The sequence below is a fragment of the Sarcophilus harrisii genome, chromosome 6, assembly GCF_902635505.1.
Source record: "Sarcophilus harrisii chromosome 6, mSarHar1.11, whole genome shotgun sequence".
In the NCBI taxonomy this organism is placed as follows: Eukaryota; Metazoa; Chordata; class Mammalia; order Dasyuromorphia; family Dasyuridae; genus Sarcophilus; species Sarcophilus harrisii.
This window is the reverse complement of record NC_045431.1, coordinates 247,652,375-247,667,924: the sequence shown is the minus strand read 5'-3', so window position 1 is coordinate 247,667,924 and position 15,550 is coordinate 247,652,375. Positions and strand designations below refer to the sequence as shown.

At 38.1% G+C, this 15,550-nt stretch overlaps 1 protein-coding gene across 1 annotated transcript; it reads right to left on the bottom strand.

The window, feature by feature from the left end:
* Window positions 1-4,281: 4,281 nt before the first annotated feature.
* Window positions 4,282-6,528, bottom strand: LOC100914500 (olfactory receptor 1444-like). The gene has a single exon (XM_003773973.2). It carries the CDS (start codon window positions 6,302-6,304, stop codon window positions 5,378-5,380), a length of 927 nt encoding a protein of 308 aa, XP_003774021.1. The 5' UTR covers window positions 6,305-6,528; the 3' UTR covers window positions 4,282-5,377.
* Window positions 6,529-15,550: the final 9,022 nt, after the last annotated feature.

Here is a 15,550-nt window from a genome sequence, read left to right as displayed (position 1 = left end):
AATACTCTTCTCCATTTTTTTTAATCTACTGGATTTAACCATTCCAATTTTGCTCCTTCATACATAAAATTTTTCAGGAGTCACCCAGTTGCTCTGGCTCCCCCACTCCAAACAAGGTGTATTTACTTTGTGTTATTCTGTATCACTTACCTGGGTGCCCCAAAATTCTTAGTGCCAATTTAATTAATCTTTAATTAATAATTAGTAAAAGTAAATTATTTTAAAAATTAAGCTTCTAAAGCTAAAAAATATGTACTAAGACTTTGGGGCATCATATGTGTGTGTATGTATGTAGAGAGAGAGAAAGACAGAGACAAAGACAGAAGAACACAGAGAGATAAAGAGACAGAGAGAGAAAGAAACAGAATTGGAAACAGAGACAGAAAGGGGAGAGACAGAGAAAGAGTCCAAGAAAGAGAGACAGAAAGTGACAGAGATAGAGAAACAGAGAAATAGAGACAAAGAGAGGAAAACAGAGACAGAGAGAGAGCGCACAGTATTTTGTTTTTGTATGTCCCAGTAAAAAAAAAGAAAAAAAAAGGATTTAATAGTGGATAGAAAGCTAATCCTAGAGCTAGGAAGATCTGAGTTCAATTTTCACTTCTCTCACATACTGGCTGTGTAGTTATACAGCAAGAAAGCAAGTTGCAAATCATTATACCACCAAAATAACAAATTTACTATCTAATCTTAGCCTTATTCCCTAGTGCCTAGAACAGGGTCTGGCACATAGTAGGTATGCCTGACAAACATTTCTTGGTTGATATAAATAGGTAGAAGGATAAATAATCCATATGTGTGTGCATGTGTGTATACACACATATATATATATATATATATATGTAAATATATGTAATTTTAAGGTTAAAGAGGCTTTAACAATTGAGGGAATCCAAAAAGTTATCAAACTGTGCATACCCTTTGACCAGCAATGCTACTACTGGGCTTATACCCCAAGGAGATACTAAAGAAGGGAAAGGGACCTGTATGTGCAAGAATGTTTGTGGCAGCCCTGTTTGTAGTGGCCAGAAACTGGAAACTGAGCGGATGCCCATCAGTGGGAGAATGGCTGAATAAATTGTGGTATATGAATATTATGGAATATTATTGTTCTATAAGAAATGACCAGCAGGATGATTTCAGAAAGGCCTGGAGAGACTTACATGAACTGATGCTGAGTGAAATGAGCAGAACCAGGAGATCATTATATACTTCAACAATGATACCGTATGAAGATGTATTCTGATGGAAGTGGATTTCTTCGACAAAGAGACCTAATTCAGTTTCAATTGATCAAGGATGGACAGAAGCAGCTACACCCAAAGAAAAAACACTGGGAAATGAATGTAAATTGTTTGCATTTTTGTTTTTCTTCCCGGGTTATTTTTACCTTCTGAATCCAATTCTCCCTGAGCAACAAGAGACCTGTTCGATTCTGCACACATACATTGTATCTAGGATACACCGTGACATATTTAACATATATAGAACTTCTTGCCATCTAGGGGAGGGAGTGGAGGGAGAGAGGGGAAAAATCGGAACAGAAATGAGTGCAAGGGATAATGTAAAAAATTACCCTGGATTCTGTCAATAAAGTTATTATAATAAAACAAATTCTAAAAGAAAAAAAAAAACAATTGAGGGAATCAAGAAAGGTCATACATAGACCTTTTTTGTTTTTTCCAGAAAACTTCACTCTAAGAAAATAAAATCCACTTAGGCTTAATAAGGTTCATTAAACAAATGACTCAATCTACATTACTGAACTCAAACATGAAGCTTTTGTTTACTGTACAAAGGCAAAGGACAATGGCTGTGAACCATTACAAGCATGTTATATTGGTGGTTGTTCAATTGTTTCTATTGCATTCAATTTTGGGTGACATTTGGGGCTTTCCTGGCAAAGGTACTGGAATAGTTTGACATTTCCTTCTGCAGTTGAGTTTATGGATGACAGAAACTGAGGCAAATAAGCTAGATGACATGCCCAAGATCACAGCTAGTAAGTAGCTGAAGCTGGGTTTGAACTCAGTTCCTTTTGATCCCAGGTAAAATCTTGTTTCCTCTGAGAACTGAAAGGGAACTCGGATACCATCCCCTTCATCTTGCAGAGGCAGAAACCTAAAGTCAGAATGGAGAAGTGAGTTGCTCAGAGTCACCACAGGCACCAGGACTAGCCTCACGGTCCCCTGACTCCCCCTCATTCCTTAATCGACTGCACCATGTTTTTCACAGTCCAGTTCCTGGCTGTACATTTTCACTGGTTGTTCCCTCAGTCTGGAAGGTTCTTCTTCTTCTCTGCTTCTTGCAAGACTCAATTCAAATCCTACCTTCTGTAAGGGGCCTTTTCCCACTTTGTTCTCCTGCTAGGATCCTCCTTCTGCTATTACCCCTCACTTATACTGTATAAATATTATCTTTATTTGCATTTCGTCTCCCCCTTTTGAACATGAGCTCCTCTGAGGACGTGGATCCTGTTTTTGTTTTTCTTTATATTCCCAATACTCATACATAGCATTATTTAATAAATGCTTGTTGCCTGACTACCCGTTGCACTACTTCTTGAATGTAGGAGATTCCCAAGCTAAAACTTAAACCTCTAATAAAATAACTTCTATGCGCTTTGGTTAATAGACCTGAGAAAGAATTAAATATACAAGGTCACATGCTAAAAGCTGTAATCCCCATGAAAGTGCTCCTTAAAGATTCTTGGATGGCTCCTTCCTGAAACTGCTGCTTAATCCCAAAGGATCTATTCTCTCTTGGATATCCTCCTACAGCAGAAGGGCTTTTAAAAACCCCATTATTGAAAGTGCCCACTTTGTGTTAGCCTTTTAAATAAAGGCTACTGATGGAGACCCATTCTCAACAAGAAGAAAAAAAGTATAAAATGCTTTACATATATTTGTTTTTTAACCCTTTCTCCCATCCTGTAGGGCAGGTAGGTAAGGCAGGTAGCATCCTTGTTCTCTGAACTCAGAAGAGGATATTGAGTATCAGAGAGGTTAAAGGTCTTTCATAAAGACATACAACTACTAAATGGAAGAGACGAGATTCAAAACTAAACCAGTCTTTGATTCCTTTTTCTATGTCATTAGGCACCTAACTAGTTTCTCATGGCTATGTGGAGTTAAAAAATAAAAGTTAATCTATTTATCTGCTGTTGAAATCACCAAATATTTGGAATTGAGATAAATTGGAACGAAAAACTCCATCATCCGATTAATGAGATACAAAATTCAGCATTACTTCTCCCAACATATGTATCCACACTTTTTCAAATATAAAACCAGAGCAGTAGTGGGACTTGGGAATTAAATCACCAAGTCATTACTAGCTTAGTAGGCCGGTACTTTTCTAAGCTGTCCTTGCCTTATAAAGAAGTTCATATAAAAAGGCTCTCCAAGAGGGGAAAAAATTAATTATGTTTCTTTGAGAAGATTAGATGGATTGGGGTCATGAAGGAAAATAAATGATCAATGTTTCTTCTCTAAAAATCATAATTAGCATTTATATTACACTTTAAAGTTTGTAAAATGTTATCTGTATTATCTATGTAAACATATATATGTATATATGTAATGAGGATCAAATGAGGTAGATATGAGATTTTAACATGTGATATATAATTATGATTATATATTAGATGATATATATCTAGTAACATCTAATCTCACATGAAATTATATATTGTATAATATTATATATAGGTATATATATTATATTATATATTATGGATATATATGATATATATACATATATATAAAATCTCATTTGATCCTTACAATAATCCTGGGAACCAATAGCTAAGATAGATAGATAGATAGATGGATAGATAGATAGATGGATGGATGGATATAGACTTATGCTTGTATGTATGTGTGCCTCTCTATGCATAAGCATATATGTATATATTATATATAAATGTATATATGTGTATATATAGTGCTTTGTAAACCTTAAAGCATTATGTAGGGGGAGTTAGGTGACACAGTAGATAGAGTACCAGTTCTAGAGTCAGGAAGACCTGAGTTCAAATCTAGCCTCAAACATTTTACACATTAGTAATGTGACCCTGGACAAGTCACTTAACCCCCAATACCTTGCCAAACAAAACAAAAACATCATGGAAATGTTATTATTTTTCTAGAAGATACATGTTGAAATTTGTTTTTATTTGATCCTCATGACAACCCTGGAAGGCAAGTTCTATTATTATCATCCCCATTTTTTAGAAAAGGAAAATTTTACCCAAAGTCACAGAGCTGGTAAATTTCTGAAGGAGGATTTGAACTCAGGTCTTCCTGATTCCAGAATTGATGCTCTATCCAATGGCCAAGCTCCATGAGCTGAGAACTGAGTAGTCATGTACGATATTATTATCTCTTTTTTATCTTTACATTCTGTGGAACTCAAATAGAAAAGGCCCTGGCCCAAATTGTTACCCTATTATTATGCTTCTGCTTTTAATATTTGGTGAACCACTGTGCTAGTAGATTGTATAACTGTATTTTTTTTTGTAATTGAATATAAATGTTAGGATGTGAGCTCATCTTCCTTAGAAGATCAGATGGAAACTATTTGGAAATGGAAAGTATTTCTGGATGGCCTCCAGGAGCAGCCAGGATGAAGGGAATAATATACATGTCTTCCTGTTCCTGTGTAGCATGTAGCAAAGATATTTAATCCTAATATTAGATGCATGGATCCTGGTAGAGTGGGATTTTAACATGCCCACTTAATGGAGAATATAAATGGCAATAGCAAATCATGGATTCTACCAGTGTATTTGCCTCAGTTTATTTTCTACTTTAAACATATAACCACATTGCTAGCTTGCACTGTAACTTAGATACAGCTAAATACTACTCTTGAGCTTTTGTAAACTATTATTCTTCTTGCTTTATATAAGCCTATTATACTCCGTGGCTTATTAGTGCTTTTATTCTATGTTTTATTGAAATACAAAATACAAAAATTTCAGGCCCCGATTCTATAGATGGTTGGGAAGGTCTGTTGAGTTGGGTTATGGCTCTTGTTCCTAGCTAATCTAATATATAAGGATTTTTTAATGTAGAAGATAGAGAGCAGGAGTTGGAGTTCAGAGACTCTGGGTAGGGTTTCTGCTATGGGATCTCCATCTGGCCTCAGGAAAAACACTGGGATTTAACTCCTGAGTCTCAGACTGGTTATGATTTACAAATCTATGATAGTGGAGGAAATTCCCCTTCTTCTTTCACTGAATTCAGACCCCAAGTGTCATAGAACCATCTGATCTAGAGCTATCAGGGAACTCAAAGACCAATTATAGAGGAACAAAGTGGGGCTCATTCAGTCAAAGCCACCTGGTAGTGCTTTCTGGAAAGCTCAGACGTTCCTAAAACCTCATCTGTTTGACCATTTTACCGAGGGCATTTTTGACTTCCTTGTTCCTCAGGCTGTAGATGAGGGGGTTCAGCATGGGAATCACCACTGTGTAAAAGACCGAGGCTATTTTGTCAGTGTCCATGGAGTGGCTGGAGCCAGGCTGTAAATACATGAAGATGATTGTCCCGTAGAAGATGGAGACAGCGGTCAGATGGGAGGTGCAGGTGGAGAAGGCTTTCTGGCGGCCCTCAGCTGACTTCATCCTTAGGATGGCCATGAAAATGAACAGGTAGGAGATCAGAATGACCAGGAGGGTAAAGAAAACATTAAAGCCGACCACGAAGAAGACAACCAGCTCGCTGGTGTGAGTGTCGGAGCAGGAGAGAGCCAGGAGTGGGGGGATGTCACAGAAAAAGTGATGGACCACATTGGAGCCGCAGAAGGAGAGGCTGAAGGTGTCTCCTGCGTGGATGGAGGCATTCACAAAACCGCAGATGTAGGAGCCCGTCACCAGGCAAATGCACACGGGGGCTGTCATGGTGCTGGTGTAATGCAGGGGCTTGCACACGGCTGCGTGGCGGTCATAGGCCATGGAGGCCAGGAGGTAGCATTCCACGGTGGCAAAACCAGCAAAGAAAAAGAACTGAGCGGCGCATTCCGAGTAGGAGATGGCCTGGTTCCCTGAGGAGAGAGTGGCCGCCACTTTGGGGGCTACAGCCGAAGAGTAACCCAGATCCACCAGAGAAAGGTTACTGAGGAAAAAGTACATGGGCGTGTGGAGGCGCGAGTCCCAGTGGATCAGCACTATCATCCCCAAGTTTCCTACAAGAGTAAAAAGATAGATGAACAAAAATACCAGGAAAAGTGGGAGGTGAAGGTTGGGGTCATCTGTCAGACCCAAGAGAATGAACTCTGTCACTTCGGTGCTGTTTCCCATGAAAGCCTGATGCTTCTTATTTCTACCTGTGGGAGGAAAAAAGGGACTAATGAAATAGGGATGTAGTCATTCAAACAGCAATTATCACACACCTACTATGTGTCACGCCCTGTGCTTTGTGCTGGAGACACAGAACAAAAACTAAGCAGTCCCTGACTTCATTCTTGCATTCTACTGTATGTACATGAATAAATACAAAATCTGCACAAAATAGATAAAATATAATAAAAGGAAAAAGGTCTGACTACACTAAAGGTGCCTTTATATAATAAATGGTTGATTTATAGAATTCTGTTCATTCTAATTCTGTTCATCCATCTGGGAAGGGAAGACCCTCAGAGTTTCTGGCCAGGACCCAAACAATTGCTATTTAACTCACTCTGAATCAACAGAACCCAAACAATGAACAAATGGGAATTAGGCTGGGTCAATTATTATTGGCCAGTCGACGAGAACCAGAGTGATTTGAGTTTATGCACATGATCAAATCCCAGTTTTTCAGAGCTATATTTCAAGAAATCATAAATGAAAATGAAACAATATTTATAATGCTCTTTGCCAGCCTTCATACTATATAAATGCTAGCTGTTATTCTCAAGCAGACCTTTTGATTATGATCCATGTTCTCTACCTGATTGTTATTATAAGGATTATAATAGTTGTATGGAAATTATTCTGAAAAGCTAAATCTTCAAGCTTGAGGAGTGGAGAAAGAGCTAACTCCTAATTAAAACAAACATATTTTAGAAAAAGTTGTATTTTCTATGTGATTTTTCCCTTGGATTTATGTCTTTTCTTTGATTATAGCTATGTTGATCAGATTAAGGGTTATGGTTAGAGTTAGAAGTATAAACAGGGTGAGAGCATGGTGCAAATGTTAAAGAAACAAAACAAGAACATCCCAGAGTAAACTTCTTCCCTGTCCTTACCTCAACCAGCAGGGCTGAAGATTGCCAGGACATGCTAATAGCTGAAGTGTCCCAGAATGGTGCTTCTTCACTTTGATAATTACAGTGCTCTCCCTCCCCAAGCAGTTTGAAGAAACCTCAGAGGGAATGAGAAGGAGGAAGCTTCCCCAAAGTTATATTCCAGGTGAGCTCCTGGCTCCTACTGTCTGAGACACAAGGATTGCTATTATTTTCTATATAAAATGAAGTGGTAAAAATGGCCAGGTGAGGGTTGATTGAACTCACAAGAAAAGAGGTTCTTGAAAATTCATTCTTTTGGACATTAGGGAAAGAAGGACTGTGGGATGAGGAGAGTAAGAGAGTTTTACGTAAGAGTTTTACATAAAAAGAGTGAAATGCTGGATATACACAGAAGTAGCCACAGTGCCCTTCTATCCTGAAAACCTTCCCTCAGTGGAGTAGCATCAGGGAATTTCTTGGTCTATTTTATGGAAGTTGTCCAAGTCATATCATTTCTAATAAATAAAGACTTATAGGATTTAGAGCTAGAAAAGATTGCCTCGTTCAATGAAAAATCTTCTTCTAGTATAGAAAAAGTTGGCCCAGAGAGAATAGATTTGGGAAGTAGCAAAATTAAAATTCGAACCCAGGTTCTCTAATTTTAAGATCTCTATGAAATATACAATGCAAGCCCTTTGATGGGAAAAGAGGAAGGAATCTAAAAATATCTAGTATTATCCTGTTGAATTCTTATAACAGCTGTGAGGTAGGTAGGATAGCTAATAGTATCTCCATTTGGCAGCTAAGGAAACTAAGGAACAGACTGGCAAAGGGATTTGCCCAACGTTACACAGCTTTTAAGGGACAGGAATCAGATCATTCAACTTCCAACCCAGTGTTCTTTATAGATAATCCACTGTAACTTTTTGATGAAGCAAGTATAAGTAGGGGGAAAAAAATTCCTCATTGATCATGGCCTTAAAAAAGCCCAGAGACATCCTGTCCTACCTCCTGTCTTCCCATCAGCCATGGATATCACATAATAAATTCACCACAGACACCATTCCCAAATATGGGGTAGAATACTGGATGGGAGTTATTCCAACAAAGTCAAGAAGCTAACGTATGCATTGTATATGGTCTTCCAAGACTCTTCTGAACACCTCATCAATCAATTTTCCTTAGCTGAAACTGACTTCTTTAGCATATTAACTGAAGTTGCTGCGATCTAATCAATTAAAAAAAAGTCTTTTCTGCATTGGATTCACCTTAGCAAACTATCCCACTGCAGACCGTCATCATTGTCCAGCAACAATTAATGTAAAAGGCTCCTGATCTGTGATACTCTCTATGATTTCTTGATGGGAAATTATTTCCATGCTGTATTTTATTAATAAATTCTAAATAAAATAATAAATAAATTAACAAATGAAATTCAGAAGAAGAAAATCTGGGTGTTGATTCTAGGAGAATTCTAGGAGGCTCATTGAAATGGCAGCACATAGAAGTAAATGTCTGAATACAAAAAGTGGAAGAATTTCTGGATAATTTGGGGCTTTTTCACATTATAACCACTGAATGCAAAGACAAAAGTTCCTCTGCCACCTGTGCCCCCATCACAGAAATGAACCCTTAGTCTCTTAGTGTCACTGGGAAAGTCATTTCCTCCTCTCCCCTGCTCATAATAGCCTCCCATCTGCCTAATCGAAGGAGAGGGGCAGTCCCAAGTGTTGCTCCAGTATTTTGTGAGCTTCGATTTGCTCCATCTTAGGGATGCCCTACCTGTACTTTATTTGTTTGAGAGTAGGCTGGGAATTTTTGTGCTCACACCTATGAACCTTTCTCCCAGAAAGTTTCCCATCCCTCCTACCTAGGTTGAGACTATTGGCCATCAAGAGTTAATTATTAGGACATACATACCTGAATCCCTGAGAATTTGAGAGCTTTTTGTGATGATTAATTTACAACTGCCTCTGGTTTTAAATTGGTCTTAATTTAAAGGCATCTATGTATAGCAAACGAGTCTCTTGGCTCTCAGAGGCAAATATCTCCACTTCCCAGCATGCTTCTGAGATCAAGAAAAGAAAATGGCTTTGCAAAAGGAATATTCTTTGTCAGACCCTGAATTGGGATTTGGAGGGCAGACAAGTCAGGGTATCTCTGATCCTCAGGACGTTTCAGATATCAAAAAGGACATTTCCACTGTTTGTGCTCAAAAAATGCCTTGATCAAAACTCAGGTACTGTGGGGGACAGGGATCATGGTGGAAGCTAAGACAGTCCTACCAAGGGTTTCCAGTGAGATAGAGGCACACCCCACTATTTACAGGGACTGAGATCAGACAGAAACCTGCATATGTATAAATGCTCAAGTCCTCTGGGGCAGAGGTCTCTTATGGTTGAATCTCTAGGTTCAGAGTTTTGTTATAATAGTAAATGCAATTAAAAAGTTGTTTATCAGGGTGTGGGGTGATGGAATCCTAATTGCTGCACAGAGGGACACTGAAAAGTTTAGATGAACCAGGTAGAATCATATGTCTTGAAACATAAAATGGCAAAACTTTGAAGGAACTTTGAACATGGAACCTTAGAACTAGAAGGGACCTTTTACCTGCTATAATTTATATTCTAAGCTCCCTTTTAGCTCCAGCCTTTTATATTCTAAGTTCTCTTCCAGCTCAATACTCTGTATTCTAAGATCCCTTTTATCTCTGACATTTTATGTTCTAAGTTCTGAGCTGGAAGATACCAATTTAGTCCAATCCTCTTAATTTACAAAAGAGAAACTGAGGCCCAAGTGGAAGGAATTTGTCCAAAAGCACATAGTAAATATCCAATATTCTCCCTACTTTAAAATCATACAATTTTGTCAACTGGTTTTCAATTGTTTGGTAGAATTAACCTCCTCCCTGAGAAATGAAATGACAGTTTTGTTTGGCTCAGTGGATGGAATTGGTCTTGGAACCAGAAAAGCTGAATTCAAATCCTAACTTAGATACTAACAGTGTGATCCTGAGTAAGTCCCTTAACTTTTTTGCCTCAATTTCCTCACCTGTAAAGTGATCTAGAGAAGGAAAGGACAAACCACTTCAGTATCTTTCCCAAGAAAACTACCGATGGGGTCACAATGAGTTGGCCATGTCTGAACAACATAACAATCCTGTAAGATAGAGTATTGTACATATTTATAACTTAATTTTAGGATTTGATATTAATTGTCCTGAAGCTCCTCCCTGCTGCCTGCTGTGAAAATTATTAGGAGTTTCATGCTAGGGGAGAAGGAGAGGAAGCAATGTGACACTGAGATACAGAATGATGGTGAAGATTCGAGTGAAAAAAAATCGAGACTGGATGTGCCTGGGGAAAATGTCTGCTTGTGGGGATTGGCTATTCCATTCACCCTGTTCTCTGATACTAGCAATCCTACTATACATTTCTTATCATCTCGCTTTCCCTGGTGGATCTTCCAGTCACAAAGCTAATAAAAGCAGAAGTTGGTACTGGAAACCAAATTTTCTTGCTCCAAATCCATAGACTCATTATCTCAGTCTCAGTTCCCTTATCCATAATTTTTTTAAACCAAACTTGAGAATTTCTTGGGTGTAAAGGACTTCTTCCACTATAATTTAGAGTTCTTTCCATAGCTTTAAACAGTGTTTTAAAAAAGAAAGAAAGAAAGAAAAAGAGAGAGAAGGGTGAGAGAGGAGGGAGGGAGGGAGGGAAGGAAGGAAGGAAGGAAGGAAGGAAGGAAGGAAGGAAGGAAGGAAGGAAGGAAAGAAAGAAAGAAGAAAGGAAGGAAGGAAGGAAGGAAGGAAGGAAGGAAGGAAGGAAGGAAGGAAGGAAGGAAGAAAGAAAGAAAGAAAGAAAGAAAGAAAGAAAGAAAGAAAGAAAGAAAGAAAGAAAGAAAGAAAGAAAGAGAAAGGAGGGAGGAGGGAGGGAAGGAAGGAAAGAAGGAAGGAAAGAAGGAAAGAAGGAAAGAAGGAAAGAAGGAAAGAAGGAAAGAAGGAAAGAAAGAAAGAAAGAAAGAAAGAAAGAAAGAAAGAAAGAAAGAAAGAAAGAAAGAAAGAAAGAAAGAAAGAAAGAAAGAGAAAGGAGGGAGGGAGGGAACAAAGGGAGGGAGGGAAGGAGGTTAGAGAGGAAAGTAGCTGACTGAGGGTACTAATGAGAGATTACAAGCTTTGCCCAGGTTCACATGACCAAATCCATCAGTGGACTTTCTATGTAATTCGACATAGAATCTTTCTACCTCCGAAAGGAATCTTCCTAAATAATCCCTTTTTAAAATCATCACCTGACCCTGTCAAGATAGCCAATTGCTCCCCACTACTTATAGATTAAAGTGAAAATTCTCAAATCTAGTATTTAATAAAATAATAATACAACTTAATGAGAAATATTATGAGAAGCAGGCCTTGGAGAGCAGAGATTGTATCTGAAACCATCTTTTTATATTCCCAGAAGCTAAGCACAGAGCCAGAGAGAGATGAATAAATATTGCTGTTTTGACTACTATAGTCCGGGCTCTGGGCTAGCCTCTGAGAATACAAAGGCAAAATATAAACAACTTTTTCTGTCAAGTTTCTCCCATTTTACTAGGATCGGGGATGATGAAGGCAAGAGCTGTCACCAGTGGAGCTCCACAGGCCTAGGCCATCACAGAATCATAGAATCTGAGTCTCTCCTACATCAAAAGAGTTTATCGTGATATTGGAGACATAATCAATCAACCAACAAGCATTAATTAAGCACTTTCTATTTATGAGACACTGTCCCAAATGCTGGGAATATAAAAACAAAAGGGAAACTATCCCTTCATTCTCGGAGCTAACATTCTAATGAGGAAGTCAATATATAGACATATGAGAATGTACAAATTATATATGAAACAGGAAGTATTGTGGAGCATCTGGAGGGATTCAGAAAGGGACCTGCAAGGTCATTTAGTCCCTTTTATTTTACACAGGGGAAATAGAGCTGATGGTTTCTTTGAAACTTTAATGGATTTTGAGCTTTCATTGCAAGGGGCAGAGAGGGAGGATTTCTTCAGTCAGCACAGACTGTAACCCATCTGGAGCCTTCTCATTTTATGTGAATCTTATCCATACCTTCCCATAAATCCCCCATAAAGAAGTCACTCAATGCCCTGGAGGCCTTTAAAATTTTATAGCTGAAACTAAAACATTAAGGCTCTTTATCTATCATCCCTTGCCTTCTAAATTGCCAGGTCCCCTCCTTTTCCAGTCACATATGTCCTTGAGGATGGCAATCAGTCAGCATGACCACTTGTATCGGTACAGCAGGGGACATGGAAATAGAGATTATGAATGTAGAGCAATGATGTCAAAGTCATATCGAACAACAAATTAACATTCTTTATAGGATATTATATTTTTATGTATATTATTTAAAATTCCCTATTATGTCTGCCCTCTGAGGTTTACGGCTTGTGGAGAGACTCATATTGGATGCTCCTGGTGCAGAAGATTTTTTCAAGCAATCTGACAATGAAAAAGAAGAAAGTTATGAAATGATGGTTAGAAAGAATATTAGGATGATACAAAAAAATTTAAAGTAAGCCAGAGATCTGGACGTGTTTATAAAAGGAAACTAACTATCCAGTAGAGAGAGAAAGAGATGAAAGATGAGAGTATAAGCCCATTCGCAAAACCATAAATTTTCACACCAGTTAAAGAAATCTTAAAGGATTTTAGATTCGGTTGCTCCATTACTTGTTGCATTCATCTTTGAAGTAATACTGCCATCCTGAGGCCATTTCAAGACTTCTATGTTACAGTATTCCTTCCTAGAATTGATTAAAAGTCCACAGTAGTGCAATGATGCAGGAAGGAGAAGCAAAGGATTCTGGAGGACCCCGGTTCCACTTACCAATGGACTGAGTGTTCCATTTAAGACCAGATGGTCTTAGACCTCTCTCTCAGCTCTGGAATTCTGCATTCAATGTTTCAAACTTAATCTCAACTCAGATATGATTTGTGTTAAATTCTAAGATTCCTCAGTTCTGACAATTTATGATTTAAGATGTCTCGCACATCTAACGTTCCATATTCTATGTTCTAACATGCTTCCAATTTCTGACATTTGATGTTCTAAATTCCCAGCTCTGACATTTTCTGGTATGATGAGAGAAAATGTGAACAGAAAGTTCAGATTTAACTTAAAATCGAGCTTCTGACACAAACTCGTTGTGTGTTTGCAGGTAAGTCACTTAATTTCCGACCATCCCAAACAAGTGTATAAAATTTTAATCAATTAATCAATGAACAAACACTTACTAAAAAGTTTCCATGTGCTAAGCATTCTGATACAAATATAAAATATGAAACAATCCCTATGGCATGAAAAACCATTGTTGTAATTCAACTACAAAAACTAATAACCAATCTACACAAAACTCATCCCCTTCTAAAAATTATTAATCATTCTTAAGGAGTTTGTGCTCAAATTGGAAGAAAACAAATGCATCTATAAGTACTTGTAGAAAAATCGAAATAGAATAAATTGAAATGAATGTGATATATTTAAAAACAAGGGAATTGGGGGGACATGAGTAGCAGGAGGGATTGGAAAGGTATCCATGTAAAAGGTGATGCTTGAGTGGTAGTTTGAATAAATAGGGGGATTCTACAAGGTAAAAGGGTAGAAGAAGGCATTCCAACTGTGGAGAAAACCAATATAAAGGCACAGAGATGGGAGATGAAGGACCATGTGGAAGGAACAAAGAGGCCATTTTGTCCTGTGTGTGGAAAATGAGGAGAGCCCTGTATGATCAGTTTAAAACCATAGATTCAAGCCAAGTTGTGATGACTTTTAAGAAACAAAAGTTTTTATTTAATCTCAGAAGCAATAGGAAGTCACAGTTTGCCAAGTTGGGGAAGTCACATGGTCAGGTCTGTACTTAAGGAAATTCATATTGATGGCTCTGGGGAAGTCACATGGTCAGGTCTGTGGACAGACAGGAGTTGGGGTAGATAAGCCAGGGAGACCAAGTATGAAACTCTTTCAATAAATCTAGGTTACAGGTGATGAGATGATGAGGGCGTGAATCAAACTAATGACTGAGGGAGTCCATATTCTGTGGACCAGCATTCAATAATCTTTGTTCTCAGGGTCTTTTCAGCTCTAAAATTCTATAATAATAGAACATCTTCACACAACATTTACAATGTATAAGACACTAATTTTTTTTCTCTTTCTCCTCATGATGACCTGCAAAGGGAATATGAGTGTTCTTATTCCCATTTCTCAGATGAAGCCATGAAGGCACAGGGATAAAATTATCTGAGGTCAAATTATTAATATGTCAAAGGGACAAGGGTAGAGGTAAGTCCAGGCTCTGAGGCCTTTGTTTACCCCACACTCAGGGCAAACTTTGTCTCTTTCTCCCTCCCTCTTGGTTTAATGGTTGGGTCACTCAGAGAGGCAAGAATGACTAACCAGGTTATGGGAGGGCCACACTAGGAGATCAGAAGAACAGTGGACCTGGACTGACAGGACCTGAATTCAAATCCCAACTCTTCTATTTACTGCTTGGATAACCATGGACGATGTTTCTCTCTGGGTCTCAGTTCCATCCTATAGAAAATGAGGTGGTTAGATTAAATCTCTGTAATCTTTTGGTTCTAAATCTTATGGTGAAATTTCAAGTACTCTGGGATAAGAGAATCTGGATTCAAATCCTACCTATGATTCTTAGAACCAATGTAACCTAGGACAAGCCAGTCTATAAGCCCTTCCTGGGCTTCTCTAAAATGAGGAGGTCAGACATCCCAATATTATCTTATATGATTCTGAATCCAAAGGAAAGGCAGTTTGACCAGTTTGTGAATGGAAAGTTATAAATGCTATGTGGACAAGTTTCTTTTTTACCCTGAAGTCAAGGAAAGCAATAATAACCACTAAATGGTAACATTTCCACTGAACTTTAAGGTTTACAGAGCATTTTGTGATTTTTTTGCTACTCCCACTCTGTAATAGTTTATCCAGAGCTTCTTCAGTCTAGTTGGGAAGGAAAAAAATGTTGCTTACATTCATTACATCATCTCTTCTCTCCAGCTCCCCTTTAGTCCCCGATTCCTACATTCTAAAATAGGATCTGTGATTTCATTAGCTTAGAGAATTCCCAGTATGGAACCTCTCTTCACCCCAGGACTCAGTTCACTGTCTAGAACCCAATGAGCATTTAATGTATGTTTTATCAATATTCATTTATTTATTCAGCCACTCATCACAGATTTCAATTTTGAAACACTGAGAAGGGAAGTGACTTATCCAGACTCATACAGTTATGAAGTTTCAAAGTAAAGAACTGAACATGGATT

Bases quoted from the DNA above. Each gene is read 5' to 3' on its own strand.
- LOC100914500 (XM_003773973.2), bottom strand. From the start codon at position 6,304: ATGGGAAACAGCACCGAAGTGACAGAGTTCATTCTCTTGGGTCTGACA.